Source organism: Narcine bancroftii, chromosome 11 (assembly GCF_036971445.1).
Source record: "Narcine bancroftii isolate sNarBan1 chromosome 11, sNarBan1.hap1, whole genome shotgun sequence".
Taxonomy (NCBI): Eukaryota; Metazoa; Chordata; class Chondrichthyes; order Torpediniformes; family Narcinidae; genus Narcine; species Narcine bancroftii.
In genome coordinates, this window is record NC_091479.1 from 24,617,408 (window position 1) to 24,640,601 (window position 23,194).

At 47.3% G+C, this 23,194-nt stretch overlaps 1 protein-coding gene across 3 annotated transcripts in view; it reads left to right on the forward strand.

Moving 5' to 3' along the window:
• The window catches only part of LOC138745673 (talin-2), a 337,585-nt gene that overhangs the window by 293,337 nt on the left and 21,054 nt on the right, over positions 1 to 23,194 (forward strand). For all 3 annotated transcript variants that reach the window (XM_069902933.1, XM_069902934.1, XM_069902935.1), the window contains 5 exons: positions 321 to 446; positions 2,803 to 2,919; positions 8,650 to 8,835; positions 8,922 to 9,029; positions 14,052 to 14,157. In XM_069902933.1, coding sequence (XP_069759034.1) covers positions 321 to 446; positions 2,803 to 2,919; positions 8,650 to 8,835; positions 8,922 to 9,029; positions 14,052 to 14,157 — 643 coding nt within the window. The remainder of the gene's footprint in view (positions 1 to 320; positions 447 to 2,802; positions 2,920 to 8,649; positions 8,836 to 8,921; positions 9,030 to 14,051; positions 14,158 to 23,194) is intronic.

Here is a 23,194-nt window from a genome sequence, read left to right on the forward strand (position 1 = left end):
TTAAGCAGGGATAAGGAGACACTTTAAGAGAGTCACCCCAACGACGAGTGGCATCGACAAACTCCTCATCCTGGGCGACGCCATTGCTGTTTTACACAACTTTATTCAAACAGCTGCTGTAAGCAGAGCCCGACCAAAGCTCTCCCTCCACTGGCTGAATATTTGCTCCCACCTTCACCAAAGGTTTATGTCTTACAATTTCAACATTTATTGAAATTTTTATTTATTTTAATATTTTACAAATTCATTTATTTTTCTCGGTTTACTTTTCTGCCAGTTGCACGATCTCTTGATTTTCCTGGTTTGACTGTATTTTGTAGGTTGTCCTGATTAATGCAGTGAAGGATGTGGCCAAAGCTCTAACAGACCTCATCAGCGCAACGAAGTGTGCAGCTGGGAAGCCGGCCGACGACCCATCCATGTATCAGCTGAAGGGGGCAGCAAAGGTACACCAGAACTGCTCACAAGGAGGGGGGTTGTGGCGACCAGCCCCTGCACCACTGACACGCCAACCGTGAAGGAGCAACTTTCCCTGAGTTTATATTTTAAACCCTTTTTTCTTCAGTAATTTGACATTAAATGATGAGAATCGGTTACTTGGAGCCCCTTTTAATTTTATGATGTAGCAAGGTAGAAGGTCCTTCTGGCCCATGAATCCCGTGCCACCCAGTTAACCTACCGACCTCCTGTACATTTTGGAGGGTGGGTGGTTAATCCAGGGAGAAGATCCATGGAGGTCAAAGTAATAGTGTTGTCCTTTATTGCTACGCTGAATGCTGCCTCTTCACTGAGTGTGGAAGGTCAAGGGGTGATCCGAAATTGATTCGGGGCAGGGTAACTGTTTGTTCCGATCGGAAAATCCTGAACATCATTGGAATGAAGAGATTTAGGGATAAAAAAAATTGGCCGTTGCCAGAGCTGCTGTAATGGAGGTGCTGCCACTGGTGTGGACCCAGGAGAGCAGGGAGCAGAGATACAGTGCTGCTCTCCAGGGACCTACTGCCCGGTTTTAATGCCAACAGCTCCAGACAGGCTTTAAACAATCTGTTAAAGGAGCCAACGGTGTTTTTATCTAAAATCCTGCAACCTCGGAGACGGTGCCTAAGATGACAGTGTCTGTCTTGGAGACTCTGAGGGAGTTGCAGACTCTGAGGGAGCAGCGGACCAGCGCAGGAAACGGAGACCACCCCATTGTAAAAGGGAAGATCAGGAAGGACCCTATAGAACAGTAACCACGGCATTGGGCCAGCGAGGGACTTGGTCAAATGACTCCCACCAGGCTGTGGCTGTTGAAGACTAGATCTTGGGTATTTGAGAGGGTGCTGAGGGGAAGAAGGACGCCGGAGCTTTGGATCCAGGTCTCGGGTTTCTGATGAATCTTGTGAGACTGTGGGAGTGGTAAAGATGGATCGACGGACACTCATTGTTTCTGAAGGGATTCTCTTGTTTTTTACTTACTGTAAGGGGCCCTGGGCAATACTAGTGACAACTCTCTGCTTTTTGGAAATTTCATGTAATATTACATTTTCTGTTTTATATAAGAATCATGAATGGTGCAGAGGGGTGAAAATCTGGACCCCTCTCCCTCGACACTGATGAAGCAGCGGTCAAATCTGAGATCCTGATTTTGCTGTGTTCAGGAACCTAAGCTGTGTGATTTTTAAAAATTGGCTTGTAGGAAGAAAGCAGAGAGTAGTAGTGGAAGGAAGGTATTCTGCCTGGAGGTCGGTGACCAGTGGAGGGGCCGCAGGGAGTCGTTCTGGGACCCCTTCTCTCTGTGATCTTTATAAACGACCTGAATGAAGAAGTGGATGGATGGGTCAGTCAGTTTGCGGATGACACAAAGTTTGAAGGGGTTGTGGATGGAACTGAAGGTTGTCAAAGGTTGCAAGAGGACATAGACAGGATACAGAGTTGGGCAGAAAAGTGGCAGATGGATTACAATCTGGATAAGTGTGAGGTGATGCATTTTGGAAGGACCAACCAGAAGGTTGAGTACAGGGTTAATGGTCGGTCACTTAAGAGTGTGGATGAACAGAAGGACCTTGGGGTCCAAATCCATACATCCCTCAAGGTTGCTGCGCAGGTTGATAGGATATTTACGAAGGCCTACGGGATGCTGGGATGGGGGATTGAGTTAAACAGTAGAGAGCCCATGTTACAACATTACAAATCTCTGCTGAGACCACACTTGGAGTATTGTGTTCAATTCTGGACACCTCATAATAGGAAGGATGTGTAAGCTGTGGAGAGGGTGCAGAGGAGATTTACCAAGATGTTGCGTGGATTGGAAAATAAGTCTTTTGAGGCAAAGTTAGCAGAGCTGGGACTTTTCTCTTTGGAGCGTAGAAGAATGAGAGGAGACTTGATAGAGGTCTACAAGATTATGAAAGGCATATATAAGGTGCCAGTGCCTGTTTCCCAGGGCAGGAACAGCAAACGCCAGAGGACATCTGTACAGAGTGAAGTGAGGAAAGTTTAGGGTAGTCATTGGGGTGGGGATTTTTTTAACTCAGTGAGTTGTGGGGGCATGGAATGCCTTGCCAGAAATGATGGTGAAGGCTGAAACATTGGGGGTGTTTAAGAGACTGGATGACTGGATTTACACATGGATGAAAGAAAAATAGATGGTTACTGGGAAGGAATGTGTAGCTCAGCTGAACTTCGAGGGCCGAAGGGCCTGTACTGTGCTGTATTGTTCTATGCTCTTGAACAAAGACAGAATCTTTAAAACAGTGCGCTAAAGGATGGGTGGGGAAGGGGCTGACTGGCCACTGGTGACAAACATCACCTCTCTTGCAGGTAATGGTCACAAACGTCACCTCCCTTTTGAAAACCGTCAAAGCTGTGGAGGACGAGGCCACACGTGGCACAAGGGCACTGGAAGGGACGATAGAAAGCATCAGGCAGGAGCTGGTGGTAAGGCAGTGAGGTGACGACTCACAACGTGAAACCTCAGATCCGCAAGAGATCCCGCTCGATTTATTTGTAATGGTTCCCTGATCTACTTACAGCTCCCATACCATCCAACCACACGCACAGTTTAGATTGTAACCACTCCAACTTTAAAGCTGATCTCTAGATCCTCCTCCCCCCTCCACCCCTCAAGGTAACCACGGCTCTGTAAAACTAACCCTTAGATCTCCTGTAAACTCCTTCTCTTTCACTTTAGGCCTGGGCCCTCTTGTTTTACATTCCCCTGTACATACATGACATCACTTACAACCTTGAAATACTTTTCCCTGTGGGCCTTATTGGTAGTGCAAAAAAATTTGTACACAGCGTACACATGTAAACAAATAAACAAATTTAAATAACCTGACTGCAATAAAGAGAGATAAAAATAAGCATAAAGTGCAATGTAAGAGCCCTTAAATGAGTCCCTGATTGAGTTTGTCATTGAGGAGGCTGATGGTGGAGGGGTAGAATCTGTTCCTGAACCTGGTGGTGCGAGTCTTGTGGCACCGATACCTCTTTCCTGATGGCAGCAGCCAGAACAGAGCATGTGGATCCATGATGGTCGCTGGTGCTCTCCGACGGCAGCGTTCCCAGTAGATGTTCTCGATGGTGGGGAAGGTTTTGCCTGTGATGTCCTTGGCTGTGTCCACTACCTTTTGCAGGTCTTTATGCTCAGGGGTATTGGTGTCCCCAATTGGCCACCACACCTCTAGAAATTTGCCAGGGCTTCTGATGTCATACCAACCCTCTGTAAACTGAGAATGTTGAGGCACTGACCGGCTTTCAACACGATGCCATTGGTGTGTTGGCTCCGGAATAGATCCTCCGAGATAGTGATTCCCAAGAACTTAAATTTGCTCACCCTCTCCACCTCTGATCCCCCCCAAAGATTGACTTCTCCAGTTTCTGCTAGACCACTCCCCATTCTCTCTCTGTTCCTCATCCTTCTGTGTCCTTTCCTCCAGTTCTCCACCCCCTTCCTTCTCCATTTACAGAGCCACCCCCTCCCCCTGTTTTCCCTCCCTCCCTCCCTCAACCACCCATTCCCTCCTGCCTGTAGGACTGTGCCCCTCCCCCATCATTTTGTTCGAACGCCTGCCACATTTTGCTCATACCTTGATGAAGGGCTCACGCCCGAAACGTTGGTTATGTATCTTTATCTTTGCAACATAAAGTGCAGGTACTCCCCAGCTTACAACCGTAATTGGGACTGAAGGATCAGTCGTATCTTGGAATGGACGTGTCGGAATTTTGCCCCTGCGCATGGAGTACTAAGTCTTAAAGCAAACTTTTTAATTAAATCTTTTTCTCATCGTCGGATTTTTGTTATATTTGGCAAACCGTAACCAGGACACCGGGCATGTAAGAGCCAAAATGTGCGCACTTATCTTGTTAGTTGGTGTCCCGGGGTCCATAGGCTGGGCACGGCCACCTTGATTCCTGTGCATATGCGTGAGTCTTTGGTTCGCATATTGAAGTTCAGTTGGCGCGTGTGTGGTGGGTTCGCGTATTGGAGTTCAGTTGGCACATGCGTGAAAGTTAAGCTCCCTGATGATACTGAATCACACCCTTAACCCTCATGCATGCGCCAACCAAACTCCAATAACCGAACCCGCCGCACATGCGCCAACTGAACTCTAGTACACGAACCAAAGACTCACGCATACGCACAGGAACCAAGGCGGCAGCCTCCAGCCTACGGACGCCAGGACGCCGACTAACAATGTAAGTATGCACATTTTGGCTCTGACATGCCCTGTATCCCTGTTAAACTTTGTCATATATAACATAAACCACATAAATTTTCAATGTTTTCATATATGTTTAAAATTCAATCGTGTGGATCGATGTAAGTCAAGTAGGTTGTAAGTTGGGAAATACCTGTACACTATTTGACCAGCTCACTCTCCAGCGTTATGTTTTTACCTTTTTAAATCTATTTCCTCTCACCTTGAATCTATGCCATCTGGTTTTAGACTCCCTACCTGGGAAAAAAAAAGTTATGACTGTGCCTTTATGGTTTATAAATCTCTTCAGCCTCCTACACTCCAGGGAGAAAAGTCCCACCCTCTCCAGCATCTACTTATAATCCTTCAGTCCTAGTAACATTTTTACGAATCTTTTCTGCACCTTTCTGAAGCTGAGTGACGTCTTTCCTCTAGCTGTAGAAACGAAACAGCTTCTTGTACAGTGTACAATGCACTGGCCAGTGAAGGCCCAAAGCCTTCGCCACCTGCCTACTCGCGACACCAATGTGTGGTGGGAGAACGAGTTCGAAGAGTAACAATTCTGGACACGTGTTTCTACTAAACTATGAACTTTATTTACAGCCGACACCAATAAGCAACAGGAAACCCACACGTCCCCATGCAAACTAGTTAATGGCCTAATACAAGCGGCTAAACTACACCTATGTTATTTCAAGTTTCAACTTCAAATTCAAGTTTATTTATCATCTGATTGCACAAATACATTCAACATTATAGCACAGTGCAGGCCCTTCGACTGACAATGCTGGGCCGACCTATATACACCACAAAAAGTCTAAACACTCCCTGCCCCATAATCCTCTATTTTTCTTACATCCCATGTGCCTGAGAGCCTCTTAAAAGGCCCTGCTGTACCAGCCTCCACCACCAGCCCCAGGCAACGCATTCCATGAAAAAACTGATGTCTTCCCTCCAATAGTTTGCTACTCCCGCCCTGGGAAACAGGTGCTGCCTCTCTCTTATCTAACCCTCTCTTGTAAACCTCTATTAAGTCACCTCTCATCCTCCTACGCTCCAAACCTTGCCTCATAAGACTTACTTACAACTCGACGAAACAGCGTTCTCCAGTCCTCGATGCCAAGCATACAAGCGCACAGCCACACATACATTCAAGCAAATACAAATATATTTAATAAATAGTGGAGTCTCAGATCGTTAGTGAGCACTTCATGTAGTCATTCAGAATTTTGAGGGCTCGCACGAACTGCACCTGCCACCCCTCCCCCAACAAGCAGGCACAGCACAATGATTAACAAGGTTATCTATACCTACCTACAAGTTACAACGGGTGAGTCTCTCCTGGCGGAGGCCACAAATAGCCCCACCCTTCACCAGCACACACCTTACAATTAGACCTCCAACATCGCCAGCAGTGGAGCTTAGGGGTGGTTCCAAAGGGAAAAGGGAGAAAGTTAGCCCATGGGACGGGGTCTTACCCTGCAGCCAGCTTGTGGACCAGCGCAGAGATAGAAACATAGAGAATAGGTGCAGGAGTCGGCCATTTGGCCCTTCAACCCTACACCACCATTCATTATGATCATGGCTGATCAGTACCCGGTTCCTGCCTTCTCCCCATACCCCCTAATCCCCTTGGCCACAAGGGCCACATCTAACCTACACTTGTATTGACAGGGAACTGGCCTCAACTACTTCCTGTGGCAAAGAATTTCACACATTTACCACTCTCTGAGAGAAGAAGTTTTTCCTCATCTCAGTCCTAAAAAACTTCCCCCTCATCCTTAAACTATGGCCCCTGGTTCTGGTTTTTCCCAGCATTGGAAACAAACTTCTTGCGTCTAGTCTGGCTAAACCCTGAAGAATGTTATGTTTCAATAAGATCCCCCCTCAATCTTCTAAATTCCAGAGAATACAAACCTAGTCTATCCAATATTGAGTACATCTAGAGGGAACGCTGCCGTCAGAGAGCAGCAGCGATCATCAAAGACCCACACCACCCAGCTCACGTTCCATTCTCGCTGCTGCCATCAGGAAAGAGGTGTAGGGGCCACAAGACTCGCACCACCAGGTTCAGGAACAGCTGCTCCCCCTCCACCATCAGACTCCTCAACGACAAACTCAATCAGGGACTCATTTAAGGACTCTGACTTGTGGACTTTATTGATTTTTTTTTCTCTCTGCATTACAGTTTGTTTACATTTCTGTATTTGTTTGCATGTGTGCATTGAGTCTGATTTTTTTTTGCCCTGCCATAAACAGTAATTCTGCTTTGCCCACAGGAAGAAAAAAAATCTCAGGATGGGGCTAGGCAAAAAAAAATGGTTCGGCACAAACTAGAAGGACTGAAAAGGCCTGTTTCTGTGCTGAAATGTTCTATGGTGTATATGATGTCATGTATGTATTCGATAATAAATCTGAATCTGAGGTAGGCCCATGTAACCTGAGGTAAGGAGGATAACCAATGGGAAGGTGTCATTACCTGGATGGGTCTGATATTGATTGACCTTTGACCTGCTTCCTGTCTGTGTAGTCACAGACCCTCCAGGTTGCAAGCTCATGGAAGCTGACCTTACAACCATATAACCATATACAGCACAGAAGAGGCCAATTTAGCCCTACTAGTCAATGCCGGAACAAAACCCCACCCTCCTAGTCCCACTGACCAGCACCTGGTCCATACCCCTCCAATCCTCTCCCCTCCATGTAATTATCCAGTCTTTCCTTAAATGTAAATAATGTCCTTGCTTCAACCACCTCTGCCGGAAGCTTATTCCACATCCCAACCACCCTTTGCGTGAAGAAATTTCCCCTCATGTTCCCTTTATAATTTTCCCCCTGCAATCTCAAACCATGGCCTCTGGTTTGAATTGCCCCCACTCTTAATTGAAAAAACCTATCCACGTTGACTCTCTTTGTTCCTTTTAAAATCTTGAACACCTCCATCAAATCCCCCCTCAATCTTCTACACTCCAGAGAAAAAAGCCTCAGGCTGCTCAACCTTTCTCTGTAACTCAAACCCTGACGTCCTGTCAACATTCTCGTGAACCTTCTCTGCACTCTCTCTATTTTGTTTATATCTTTCCTATAATTTGGTGACCAAAACTGCACACAGTACTCCAAACTTGGCCTCACCAATGCTTTGTGCAATTCCATCATAACATCCCAACTCTTGAATTCAGTACTCTGATTTATGAAGGCCAACATTCCAAATGCCTTCTTCACCACACCATCTACCTGAGTATCAGCCTTGAGGGTACTATTTACCATAACTCCTAAATCCCTTTGTTGCTCTGCACTCCTCAATTGTCTACCATTCAATGTATATGACCTATTTAGATTTACCTTTGTCTTGAGACCTGTTGAAATCTTAGTTAACCATCTTCACTGCCACTACACCACTAATTCTGGTGTCACATGCTAACTATGCGAACTACATCATCATCTAAAGTTGGTAGTACAGATGGCAAATAAGTGGGCCCAGCATCGATCCCTGCACCACATCACTGGTCACAGGCCTCCAGTTGAGTAGTTACCTTTCTCTGCCCTTCTAGTCTGTGACGAACCATTTGTTTTTGCCTCTTCCCACCCCAAGATTTTTTTTCTCTCTATGGGTAAAGGAGAATTATCACTCATTGGGAGGGCAAAAAAAAAATCCAAGTCAAGCCATCTTTGGATTTAAATTTTAAATAAAGACATTTTTTAATTTAAATTTTAAAATATCTCAATTTAAAATTTAATTGGCTAACTCACCTTGACCTTCCTACAGGATCTTGACAAAGGCCCTGCTAAAGTTAATGTTTGCCCCTAATCTTCCCTGCTTGGTCCACTGACGACCTGCCCTGCTACCATTGGTCCACTGATGACCTGCCCTGCTACCATTGGTCCACTGACAACACAGTGCCCTATTGTCATTGGTCCATTGATCTAACCTATAGCCTCTCCCTCATCTCTGGTGAAATTCCAGGTTTTCCAATCGAAGGAGGTGCCAGTTAAGACCTATACCCCGGAGGAATTCATCCGAATGACCAAGGGCATCACGACAGCCACTGCGAAGGCTGTGGCAGCGGGGAACTCCTGCCGTCAGGATGAAGTCATTGCCACGGCCAACCTCAGCCGCAAGGCCATTGTCGACATGCTAATGGCATGCAAGGTACATGCCCACCTCCTGTCACCTAACCATAATTCAAGCCTTGCACCTGGCTGCTCGGCACTAACCCTTATGTTGTCCCTGGGCAGCAAGCTGCGTACCATTCCGCGGTGAGTGACGATGTACGAGAACGGGCCTTGCACTCTGCGACTGAGTGCACTGTTGGCTACATGGAGTTACTGGAGCACGTCCTGGCGGTGAGTGGATCGTTAGCTCTTCCTATAACTGGGTTTCCTCTGGATTATGTAGAATCAAGCACAAGGGACCAATTGAACGTTCACATCGCTGGGGCTGTCCAGGAGGCAGCTCCACAAAATTACATTTGGGTTCACAATGGACGAGACCGAGGACAGGCATGTCCATGTGGCATGTCTGAGGAAGCTGAAATGGGTTAAACAGAAGTTTGCAGATACTGGGGTCGTAGTGCAACACACAAACGTGCTGGAGAAACTCATCAGGTCATGCGGCGTCTAGAGGGTAAAGGGTAATCGATGTTTTGGGCCTGAACCCTTCATCAAAGTATGAGGGAAAACAGGCATATAAAGGCGGAGGGGGGAGGAGAGGAGGGAGGAAGGAGCAGGAAGAGGAGCACAAACTAGCAGGTAAGTGTCATGGGTGGATACAGGTGGGAGGGTAGGAGAGAAATGATGAGGATGGGGAGAGGGGGTAGCTCTCTGAATGGAATGGGAAGGGAAAAGGGTGGAGAGCTGAGGAAAAGAGATAGAGGGATGGGGAAAGAGAGCTTCTCGGTGGAGGGATCTAACAGGAAATGGATGGGAGCCAAGTCTGAATATTAGTTGTTCTCCATTTTGCAGGTTGCCTCAGTTTGGCAGTGCATGAGGCCATGGTGTGGGAATTAAAATGGTTGGCCTCTGGGATGTCCCTGTGGAAGCTAATGTTTAAAGAGTAGTTGTTTGGTCTTACCCATGTAGAGGAGGCCACACTGGGTATACCAAATGCAGTAGGTCAGGTCAGACGATGGGCAGGTAAAGATCTGCCTCACCTGGAAGATCTGTTTGTGGTCCTGGGGGAAAATGTGGGGACAAGGCTCTGCCCTTCCTACAGTGACAGCAGGAAGGTTGGGCGGGGAGGGAAGAGGGGACAAGGAAGTCTCAGAGAGACTATCCCTGCAAGATGCAGATATAGGTGGGAAGGGAAGATGAGGACAAGGGGTGTAAATGGCAGAAGAGAGGAAGCAATGTTTTCTGAAGAAGGATATTTCATGGCCTGGAATAGAAGAGCTTATCCTGGGAGCCAGATGCAGCAAAGATGGAGGAACTGAGAGAAAGGAACTGAGAGGGGGACACAGAGTGAAGAGGTGTAGTTGGGGTAAATGTGGGAGCTACGAGGTTTATGGGAGATGTCTAGGTAGTTCGTCTCCTGAGATGGAGGCAGAGAGATTGGGTAAGGGGAGTATTGCCAGCGATGGACCAAGTGAATTTGAGGTCCGTGAAAGTTAACAGCAAGGTCGATGAGTTTATCATGGGTGCAGGAGGCAATGCCAGTGTAGTCATCAGTGGAGCGGAGATAAAGTTGAGCTTCTAGAATAGACTGCACCACATGACCAACAAAAGGCAGGAATCTGGGGCCCATGCAGGTACCCCATTTAACCTGGAGAAAGTTGGATGAGCCAAAGGAGAAGTTATTGAGAGTGAGGACAAGTTCTGGCAGGCAGAGGAGGGTAGTGATGGACAGTAACTGGTTGATTTAATTTTTCTAAATCTTAGACTTAAAGCATGGTAACAGGCCATTTTGGCCCATGAGTCCATGCCACCCAATTAACCTACAATCCCCAGTATGTTTCTAATGGTGGGAGGAAACTGGAGCCCCTGGGGGAAACCCACGCAGACACAGGGAGACATGTACAAACTCTTAACAGACAGCGTGGGATGCAAACCCTGGTCCCAATCGCTGATGCTGTAACAGCGTTGCGCTAACCATGCCCGTTGGGTGTGCTATTGATGAAGAAACTGAGAGCCTTGAGACCTTCTTCATGGAGGATGGAGTATAAGATGTTGAAGTGATGGAGGGTATGTGAGGTATAGCAGATGAAGGTAAGGAGATCCTGAACCAGGGGAGGCAAATGGAGTCGAGGTAAGATGATACCAGTTCAGTGGGGCAGGAGCACACGGAAACAATCGGATTTGTTGAACTTGGGTAGGAGTTACAACTAGGCAGTTCAGGGTTGGGAGACAGTGAGGTTTGAGGCTGTGGGAGGGTGACGACCAGAAGTGGAGGTCAGTGATGGTGTGAGAGAGGTAGACTGATGCACTCCAATTCCAGGACACCCACAAATAGAGCAAAACACCTTATATTCTACCTGCAAATTGGAACCCAACATCTTATATTCCACCTGTAAAATGGAGCCCAACACCTTATATTCCACATGTAAAGTGGAGCACAACACCTTATATTTCATCCGCAAACTGGAGCCCAACACCTTATATTCCACCCGTAAATTGGAGCACAACATCTTATATTTCAACCGCAAACTGGAGCCCAACACCTTATATTCCACCCGCAAATTGGAGCCCAACACCTTATATTCCACCCGCAAATTGGAGCACAGCACCTTATATTCCACCCGCAAATTGGAGCACACACCTTATGTTTCACCCGCAAACTGGAGCCCAACACCTTATATTCCACCCGCAAATTGGAGCCCAACACCTTATATTCAACCTGCAAATTGCAGCCCAACACCTTATATTCCACCTGCAAATTGGATCACAACACTTTATATTCCACATTAAATTGGAGCCCAAAACCTTATATTCCACATTAAATTGGAGCCCAACACCTTATATTCAGTCTGCAAATTGCAGCCCAACACCTTTTATTCCACATGTAAATTGGAGCACAGCACCTTATATTCCACCTGAAAATTGGAGCCCAACATCTTATATTTCACTCGCAAATTGGAGCCCAACACCTTATATTCCACCTGTAAAGTGGAGCACACACCTTATATTCCACCTGTAAATTGGAGCCCAACACCTTATATTCAACCTGCAAATTGCAGCCCAACACCTTATATTCCACCTGCAAATTGGAGCACAACACTTTATATTCCACATTAAATTGGAGCCCAAAACCTTATATTCCACATTAAATTGCAGCCCAACACCTTATATTCCACATGTAAATTGGAGTACAGCACCTTATATTCCACCTGAAAATTGGAGCCCAACACCTTATATTCATTTGCAAATTGCAGCCCAACACCTTTTATTCCACCTGAAAATTGTAGCCCAACATCTTATATTCCATCTCCGCATTCTCCAACGAAACACCATCCATGTCTGTTAACCCAATTGTTAGTTTCTGTCTTTCACTACCCTTCTGACTCTTTCTTCCTGCTCCCCACCCTTTCCCACCTGTTAGCCTGTGCACCTCCCCTTCATCTGCCACCTCCTCTCCTTAGTCTTCCCCCTGCCCCACCCCACATTTTTATTCTGTTGTTCCCCTTGATTTTCCATCTTCTTGATGAAGGGATCAGCCCCAGAATGTAGACTGCCTTTTATTGCCACTTGATGAGTTCTCCAGCACTTTTGTGGATGAGAGATTGGCATGGCTTTGTGGGAGAAATCAGAGGGTGGTAGTTGAGGACTGCCTATCAGACTGGAAGCCTGTGACTTGTGGGGTGCCGCAGGTGTCTGTGCTGGGGCCATTGTTGTTTGTTGTCTATATCAGTGATATAATGTGGTCAATTGGATCAGCAAGTTTGCAGATGACACTAGGGTTGTTGTGGACAGCGAGGAAACCTTTCAAAGCTTGCAGAGGGGTCTGGAACAGCTGGAAAAATGGGCTGCTAAATGGCAGGTGGAATTTAATGCAGACGTGTGAGTGTTGCACTTTGAGAGGACAAAGCAAGAACACGGTCATACACGGTAAAGAGTAGGGAACTGAACAATGTAGTAGAACAGAGGGATCTAGGAATACAGATACATAATTCCCTAAAAGGGATGTCACAGGTGTATGGTATTCAGTAAAGGAGTTTGGACGTTATGTTGAAGTTGTATAAGACATTGGTGAGGCCACCTCTGGAGTATTGTGTGCAATTTTGGTCACTTAACTACAGAAAAGTTATCAATTAAATTGAAAGAGTGCAAAGGTTTACAAGGTTGTTGCCAGGATTTGAAGAGCTGTTATCAGGGAAGGATAAATTGGTTAGGACTTCATTCCCTGGAGTGTTGGAGAATGATTGGAGATTTGCAGGAGGCATACAAAATTGCAAAGGGTTTAAATAGGGTAAATCCAAGCAGCTTTTCCCACTGAGCTGGGGTGAGAAAAGACCCAGAGGACATGGGTTAAGGGTGAGAGTGAAATGGTTAAGGGGATCGTTCAGGAGAACTTGTTCACCCAGAGAGTGTGGAACGAGTTGTCAAGTGAGATTGTGAATGCGGGCTCAGTTCCGACATTTAAGAGAAGTTTGGACAGATACGTGGATGGGAGGTTAAGGAAGACTTTGGTCTGGGTGTTGGCTGATGGGACTAAGGAGAGGAAATAGTCCGATGAACTGGATGGGCCAAAGGGCCTATTTCTGTTCTGTAGTATTCTATGGTGCTAATCCGCATTTATGTGGCGGGAAAACTGGCCTTATCAGTGACGGGGAGACTGGGCTTATCAGTGATGGGCAGACTGGATTTATCAGTAATGGGGAAACCAGGTTTATCAATGACGGGGAGACTGGGCTTATCAGTGATGGGCAGAATGGGTTTATCAGAAATGGCGAAACCAGGTTTATCAGTGACGGGGAGACTGGGCTTATCAGTGATGGGCAGACTGGGTTTATCAGTAATGGGGAAACCAGGTTTATCAGTGACGGGGAGACTGGGCTTATCAGTGATGGGCAGAATGGGTTTATCAGTAATGGGGAAACCAGGTTTATCAGTGACGGGGAGACTTGGCTTATCAGTGATGGGCAGAATGGGTTTATCAGAAATGGGGAAACCAGGTTTATCAGTGACAGGGAGACTGGGCTTATCAGTGATGGGCAGAATGGGTTTATCAGTAATGTGGAGACTCGGCTTATTAGCGATGGGGAGACTGCGTTTCTCAGTGACGAAAAGACTGGGCTTCTCAGTAATGTGGAGACTGTGTTTCTCAGTGACAGGGAGACTGGGTTTCTCGGTGATGGGGAAGTCCGCGTTTATCAGATAGGGAAGTCCACACGTATCCGTGGAGAAGGCTGAAGCTGTGGTTTTGTTCCGCGACAGGTTGTACAGAAGCCCAGCGTGGAGCAGAAGTTGCAGTTGTCCGCGTTTTCCAAGCGTGTTGCGGCTACTGTCACTGAACTGATCCAGTCAGCAGAGGTCATGAAAGGTCAGTATTGGTCCCAGCTCTCACAGTCTCCACAGTCGAGTCCATTGTATGAAGCTCTTCCCAGCTCGATTTATTTATCAGTCTTGTTTGATTCCTTGGCCATGACTGGCTTTAACTCAACATTCGACATCATGGGAAGTGGCGCCTTGTACCTGATGAAGAGGTGTCCATTGTCTAACTGAGCCTTCCTCCATGTTCCATACCCAGCCACTCCAAAGTCAGCACATGTCCATTGTTTACACCGTTATGCCAGAGCCTTTGGTGGTGGTGTGATCCTGCTGCCACGTGGCTGACCTCTTCGTTGATCCATGGACGCAGCTCAGTTCGCTGGCCTGCTCCCGCAGTCTCTTGTCTCTCCAAAACCTCCTTTGCTTCATCCTGTACGGTTAGACTTCGCTGAGAAGATCTTCATGAGAAAGTGAAAAGTCACCACACGGCTGCTTTTCCACATGTACTGCCTTCTCCTCAGAACAGCAGGGATGATTTGTGTCTTCCATAACCCTATTCCATCAGCTTGATAGGTGAGACATATTTATAGAATGTTATAGCGCAGACGTGCCGGAGAAACTCTGCCGGTCACGCAGCATCTGTAGGAAGCAAAGGGTAACCAACGTTTTGGGCCTGAGCCCATGGAATGAGCGAAGGAGCAAGCAGGCTCCTGAATACAAAGGTGAGGGGAGAGGAATAGAGGGAGGAAGGGGCCCAAGGAGGAGCCCAGGCCAACAGGTAAGTTCTGGTGGGCATAGGTGGGGGTGCTCAGGTGGTATGGGAAAGCAGTGGGTTACTGGAGGAAAGGAGAGAGAGTGAGAGGGAAAGAGAGATGTTCAGGGGAGGGGGTTAAAGGAAACTGGATAAGTTGGTATTAATGCCGTCTGGTTGGAGTAGGAGGTGTTATTCTTTTTCGTTATATTTCTATGCATGGTGTGTTACAGCGTCAGTGATCGGGAGCAGGGTTCGAATCCTGTTCTGCCTGTAAGGACTCCCTGTGTCTGCTGGGGTTTTCCCCGGGAGCTCCAGTTTCTGTCCACCGTTCAAAACATGCCAGGGGTTGTAGGTCAATTGGGTGGCACGGGGTCAAGGGTCGAAATGGCCTGTTACTGTATGTCTACATTTTTTTAAAAATTTTGAAGTTGTATCAAACTGTAGTGATGTTGACCTTTTGGTGGAGGTTCCATGATCAGATTGTAATGTTCACCTGTCGGTGGTCCCATCCCCACTCCCTGTCAGACTGTTCACCTGTCAGTGGTCCCATCCCCACTCCCTGTCAGACTGTAGTGTTCACCTGTTGGTGGTCCCATCCCCACTCCCTGTCAGACTGTAGTGTTCACCTGTCGGTGGTCCCATCCCCACTCCCTGTCAGACTCTAGTGTTCACCTGCCATGCCACCCAATACACCTTCAACCCCGTACATTTCAAATGATGGGAAGAAACAGGAGCCCCTGCAGAAAACCCATGCAGACACGGGGAGAACGTTCAAATTCCTTACAGAAAACGCTGGGTTTGAACCCAGGTCGCTGACGTTGCAACAACATTGAATTAACCATGCCACTCATGATGAGCTTATTGTCTCACACTTCGCAACATACAAACACCCCAAAATTCATACCTGCTGCAGCCAAACATCTACTTGTTAGGAAAAAATACCATGATATATTAAATGTATTGAATTAAAAGAGACAATAAATGTATAAGAAGGAAAATAAATATTCACAGTAATCCTAGTGCAAAGAAATTATGCAGACCACCCTGGTCTTTGGAGCCATCCCTGATGAGTGTAACAAAGGGAAAAGGAACTGTTCTTGGAGCCTTGGTCTTCAAGCTTCTGTACCTTCTCCCTGAAAGTCGCAGTGAGAAGAAGTAATGGGGTCCTTTATGTTGGCTGCCTTCTTGAGGCAACGCCGCACATCGACATCTACAGGGGATGGGAGGTCGAAACCTGTGATGGACCTGGCTGTTTGTGCTCCCTTCTGCAGCCGTCTGAATTCCCAAACCAGGCTGTGATGCAACTTTCTACAGGCGCCTGTAGAAGTTTGATGGCGTATCCGGCAATATGCCAAATCTCCTTAAAGTGGGGAGACGGTGGTGTGCCTTTTTCATGGATGCCTCGATGTGCTTGCTCCAGGAGCGGTCTTCTGAAATACAGACACCTGGGAATGGAAGTTCCTGACTCTCTCCCATCAGTGTGGACAAGACGTGATTCCTTTTCTGAAATCAACGAGAAGCACTTAGTGACCAGAGCAAGATTGTTGGTCCAGCCCCACCCAACCAGAGTCTCATCCTCTGTCCTGATTCTTGAAGATTGGGATCTGCCGAGGAGGAGGTCGAGGATGCTTTTGGAGAGGGACTGACAGAATCCCAGATCCTTCAGCTTGGTCATGAGTTTTACTGGTTGAACGTTGAGCTGTTGTCAGTGAACAGCCCGATGTAGGTGCTCCTGTGTTGCAGGACAGTGGAGAGCCAGTGAGAAGATCTTCTTTGTGGCACCTTGTCGAAGGCCTTTTGAAAGTCCAAATACACAACATCCACTGCGTCTCCCCTGTTCATCCGATTTGTCATCTCCTCCAAAAATTGTAGTAGGTTTGTCAGGCTTGATTTTCCTTCAAGGAAAGCATGCTAACTTGGGCCTAGCTTTACATGTACCTCCAGGTATTCCATAACCTCATCTTTGACATTTGATTCCAACATCTCCCCAACCACTGATGTCAGACTAATAGGTCTATAGTTTCCTTTCTGCTCCCTCTTTCCCTTCTTAAACAACAGTGGCATTTGTAATTCTTGGACGCCTGGAAGATCATTACCAATGCCTCCACAATCTCTCCAGCAACCTCCTTCAGAACTCAAGGGTGCATTCCATCCAGTCTGGGAGACTTATCTAACCTTAGCTTCCCAAATACAGTAACCTTCTCTCTCGCGATCTTGACTGAGCTCACTTCTCTTCCCAGAGACCCTTGAGAGTCCGTTAAACTATTAATGTCTGCCTTAGTGAAGACTGATCCAAAATATTTAGTTGGTTCCTCTGCCATCTCTTTGTCTCCCATTACAATTTCTCCAGCGTCGTTTTCTATCAGTTCTATGTGAACTTTGTTACTCTTCATATATTTAAAGAAGCTTTTAGTGTCTTTGTTATTATTTGCAAACCTAATAATTCATCTTTTCCTTCCTAATCACCTTGTTAGTTGCCTTCTCTAAGTTTTTAAAAGTTTCCCAGTATCTTCCTTGAGTGCCCTCTCTTTTGCTTTTATTTTGGATTTAACCCTTTGTAGAGCGCATCGAAAGAACCAAAGACTTGTTGATCCAAACCAAGGCTTTTATTAACTAAAAGACTGGAGCAGATCACAAGTAGGTCGACCAGTCCAGAATGACCTGGTCTGGCTAGGAGCAACTCTTTAAGACCTGCCAGTAGGTGTGGCTACACTCTCACCTAATCACAGTCACCTTACACATATCTGTACATATACGCATTGGTGATAGAATCTGTATGATCACATTCACCCCTTCTTTGAGAACTGACCCCGGGGTGGATGGAGGGATGCAGCCACAATCGTCTCATTTTTCCATTCACTAATGTCTTTTCTTTTTGACTTCTTCCTGCCCTGCACTTTTCTCACTTATCGCAGAAACTCCAACCATTGCTCATCTGCTGCCTTCCCCTTTAATGTGCTTGTCCAATCAACTTTGGCCAGTTCCTCTCACTTGCACTTGGCCGAGCTAAATTCTATCTGCCATTCTCTGTCCCACTTTCCCAGATCCTTTTGTAGCCTTGGACAACCTTCCTCAGGGGCCTCCACACCACCAATTTTGGCATCATCTGCAGGCCTACCAGTCATTGCCGCCTCCATTTTCATCTAAAGCAAAGATGACAAATAAATAACGGGCCCAGCACTAACCCTGCAACATGCCACTGCTCATAGGTTTCTGGTACGAGGCAGCACTGCCCTACCAGCCTCTGACTCCTTTGAGCAAGTTAGTGCTGTGCTCAAAAGTTTTACTGAAAATGTCCTGTGATAATTTAAAAAAATCAAATACACACAATATACTTCAGCATTTGCCTGCTGTAAGCCATTACCATTGCCCCCAATCATGAGAAAGAGAAGCAAAACAGACTTACCGAGTGCCCATGGATTCACCTCCAGTGCTCCCACAGCCTCTGCAGCCGCACAGACATCAGATCCTGTCTGATCCATCGGCCATCCGAGCTCCAGTTCCAGCCTACCCTGAGCTCCAGACGTCCTCACCTTCTGGCGCAGCCTACCCCGCAGTGCCTTGTCAAAATCCTTGCTGAAATCCATATGGACACTCTGCCCTGGCAGTCCTCTTGGTCATCCCTTCAAATCTGCGGTGCTTGGTTTTTCCACGCACTCACCCTGGAGCTTGATTTCTCCTGGCCTGGTGCATTTCTCAAACTGGAGCAATAAATGCAAAGGCTGCAGGAGCAAGCCTTTGTTGTCGTGCATATCTATTGCTGTTGGTTTTTGGGGTCCTCTGGACTCCGTAAACAATGGGGGTCTGGACTTGACTTCTTGCTTCCCTGTTCTGACAATCCATTCAAATTGGATAAAACCAAATTTATGGGACTGTTAAAATTGGTGTCAGGACGGGGAGCTGTAGAGGTTGATTGTGGGAGGTGGTCTGCAGGTAACAGGACGTCTGGCAAGTGGGAAGCTTTTAAAGGTGAGATAGGAAGAGCGTGATCCTGTTTCAGTGAAAGGGAAGACTCGGGAACCCTGGATGATGATGAAAAATAAGAAGCCACTTTCAGGTGGAATCGCTGGGAGAATGCGGCTCCGGAGCCGGCTACGGATGGATGCGAAGCGACATTCAGGTGGCAGCGCTGAAGCCGCTGTTCTGTCACCTGCAAAGTCCGCAGCGGGGAGAGGCACCGCTGAGCAAATGCCGGCTCCTGTCAACTGTGCCCGTCGTCCCGCCCGCTTTCAGGTGCCAAGGGGGAGCGCTCAGAAGCAGAGAATACACCTACCCGAGGAGGGTTGGGTAAGTACTCCTTGGGTCAGTGTTCTCTGCTCTCAGGCTGTCTCCCAACAGCCGGATTCGGGTATTTTAGGTGGCTTTACGTTGGGATATTCTGGTCACCTGAAAGCGGCTTCAGGGATCCAGCAACAGGGATCCAGCAACAGGGATCCAGCAACAGGGATTCAGCAAGCCCCTTGTTGTAGTGGTACACAAGAAGGAAATCAGGTCAAAAATAGGACACAGGGTCACCTTGACAGATAAGGTGCAAGAGATCTTTGTTGCTCGCGTGGTCTGGTGTTGGATGAGGCAGTAACATTTGGGATGAGAATGAACTGTTGCTGTGGAACACCCTAAAGAGGCTTTTCTCAATTTATTTTTATTTAGACTTACAGTACATCAGACTTAGAACCATCAAACTATAGAGCAAGACAGCACAGAAAAAGGGCCCTTTGGCCCTTCTAGTCTGTGTCAACCTTTTATTCTGTCTAGCCCTTCCAGCCCGCGAACCCATGCCACTCAAAGATCCCTATTGGGACCATAGAACATTACAGCACAGGAACAGGCCCTTCAGCCCTTCTAGTCTGTGCCAAACTATTATTCTGTCCAGTCCCATCGACCTGCTTCCATACCCCTCCCATCCATGTACCTGTCCAAAAGTTTCTTAAATGTGAAAATTGAGCCCACATTCACCCCTTCGTCTGGGAGCTCGTTCCACACCCCCTCCACTCTCTGTGAGAAGATGTTCCCCTTTATATCCCCATAACCCTTAACCCATGCCCTCTGGTTTGTATCTCACCTGCCCTCAGTGGAAAAAGCCAATCTACATTTATTCTATCTATACCCCTTATAATTTTAAATACCTCTATCAAATCTCCCTTCATTCTTCTACACTCCAGGGAATAAAGTCCTCACCTGTTTCACCTTCCCCTGTTACTCGGTTCCCGAATTCCCGATAGAGGTGGGGTGAAACCGGAGCACCTGGAGTGAACTCAGGCAGACATGGGAAGAACTCCTGACAGACAGCGCCGGTTTCGAACCTGGATCGCTGGCCCTGTAACCGTGTTGTCCTAACCATTCCAGATGAAGAGTTCTTTCTGAGATGTCACATAGGACCAAGTTCCCAGGGCAGCGCTGCTAGAAGTGCGGCTGAGAGATAAAGATTGGCAGAAACATGGAATGAACTCCCCTGCAAACTGCGCCATGTTTACATTGATTAAGAGCCATGCAGAGTCTTGGCTGGATGTCTCGCCTCCCTTACATCCTTCTCACAGGAAGCTTGAACTGATAATCCATTCTCAGGTCTCTGGCTTGAAGTTTTGGCTCTGAGAAATACGCTGAATGATGGCTGATGCCTTGTCCACGTGCTTCAGTTTCTCCACCGGCACCTCCAAGTCACACACATTCCACCAGAGCATTGTGCACTAGAGAGGTCATGTTGCTGAATCTGTAGCCAAGGGAGAATTACTGGCAACAGGTCAAGCATTTCTTGGCAGCGCCTGGGCACCACCAGCTCTGTACAAGATATGCTTTTGGCTTCCTGCCTTTCACTCGTGCACTTGTAATCATTCCAGTGGGTGTGTGCAGCACGTGCATTGACAGAGACGCTACAATTAATTACAGGGATCTGGTTTAGAGCCTCGTGAGCCTGCAATTAGGTCAGATTCTTCAATCAGCTTCACCCTGCAGTACTCAGCTCATGAAGGCAAGTGTCCTGAATTCCCTCTTAACTGCCTCATCCACCTAAGCTGTCAATATCCTTGCACCAAGCTCCCCCTGAGCCCCATTGCTCTCTCGAGTCCAGCTGTTAGTCTATCCTGAAGTGCATCAAATTGCATCTACCATGGGCCATCTTTGTTGTATGTGAAGCAACAAGTTCGACGAGTCCCAAGAGAAATGAGACTGAGCACGGGATGACTGAGCAGTGTTTTTTATTTACCCGCGTAGGAGACATGGATAAAAGACACTCACTTTCTCTGTCTCTCTCTCGCCAGATTATATGACACACACAACTACTCAGAGATAGAAAGCTTTATCATCAAATTACAACATACGATACCTACCGCCCATCGACATAGTGCAGGCATGGCTCTTAACTGTTCTAAACTAGGGACTGTGATTTCTAGACACACACCTTACCAGTGACTCTCCAGGTTTGCCCATGGTTCCCAACCTGGAGTGGAGCTGGATTCATCCCAGAAGAGAAAGAGGCAAATGGTTCACACATGGGCTTATAGTGCGGCCCAGGTATTGATGAGGCAAGTAGAGGGTCCACTGACCTGTGGGCTGGGCAGGTGAAGTGACTTCTGATAAGGTTCCAGTCAAAAAGGTCACATGACCCTCCACATTCCCACCAGGTTCCAGACGAGAGGTCACATGACCCTCCACATTCCCACCAGGTTCCAGACGAGAGGTCACATGACCCTCCACATTCCCACCAGGTTCCAGACAAGAGGTCACATGACCCTCCACAATCCACACTACAATCGCACATTAACCTTATTCGATGGCCACCCATTAACCTCATTAACAGTTCCATGGTGTATGAAGCTGAAAGTCTCCTTGCTTTCTCCTCCTCCACAGGAAGTCATTGGAGTAATTGAATGTTTAGATTACAGCTGTACTCCATCGGGGCCCTACAACCCCCACCACCCCCCCCCCCCCCGGATTCCTGGTATTGGCTGTCGAAGCAGGGGCAAAACTCTGGTTCAACCACTGCTGAAGTCCTGCTCTTCACACTGTAGGAAAGAGATTACACGGGAGTGGACGTGGAGAAGGTTCTAATTAAAAAAAGCACACAGAACTGCTGGAGAAATTCAGCTGGTCTCGCAGGGTCCATAGGAGTTAAAGATTTATTACCGATGTTTCGGGCCTGAGCCCATCTTCAAGGTATAAGCAAAAAGCAGACGGGCATCTTAATTAAAGATTGGAGATTAAGGGGGAAGAATGGGAGGGGAGGAATCCAGATCAACAAAAGGTTTTAATTGAACATGGAATTACAATATTGTGGCCAAACTTGGATGATGCAGGGGGCATGATTGGTTGATGCACATTCTGGGATTTAGATGTTTCAAAGGGGATGGGAAGAGAGATAAATTGGCCGACAACCCCCGTACATTTTTTGGAGGGGAGAAGGAAACTGTAACACCCGCAGGAAACCCATGGTGGTCACGGGGAGAACATACAACCTCCTGACAGATACTATTGGATTCAAACCTGGGACACTGGTGCTGTAACAGCAGTGCACTAACCGTGCCAAAAGAACTACCCCAGTAGATTCCTCCATGTCCCCTCAAGGCCATCCTCCTTCTCCAACTCAACAGTGTCCTCTCTCTCCGACATACAAGGAGTGCCATTCTGCACACGTCTAACCTTCCCCTTTATGTCTATGGATTTCAGGCTCACAACCCTCTGAGGATGGGGTAACCGCAGGGAATGACATCCTTGAATCTGGTGATGCAGGGTGGGAGAAATCTTTTAGTGCTGTTTTTCCAAGGCATTGGTAGTTATAGACGGAGGAGGGAGGGGGGGGTGTGTGAGATAACCTGGATCACGTTCACAACTCTCTGCAGTTTCTTGTGGTCAGTTCCCGTCCCATGCCATGACGCACCCCAACCGGATGCTTAGTGGTGTGCTGTAGAGGTTGTTGAAGGATGCGGGTGACCTGCCAAATGAACTCAAGCTTCTGAGGAAGTGCTAGTGCACTTTCTTGTGGGTGGACCGGGACAGGTCACGGGAGGTGTTCACCCCCAGGAACTTAATGATGCAGGACGGGGAGTGGGCTCCTCTATTCCTCTGGAGGTCGTATCTTACAGCTCTCTGCAATCTCCTGCATCAGTGGCTCTCAATCTTTTTTTTCCCACTCACGTGGCACCTTAAGTAATCCCTTACTATCTGCAGAGCACCTATGGCATAGAATGGATGTGAAAATTATGGAGCAGGTGCAGAGATTTTCCAGGATGTTGCCTGGATTGGAGAATGTGTCTTATCAGGCAAGGTTAGCAGAGCTGGGGCTTTTCTCTCTAGGGCAAAGAAAAATGAGAGGAGACTTAATGGAGGTCTAGAATATGTA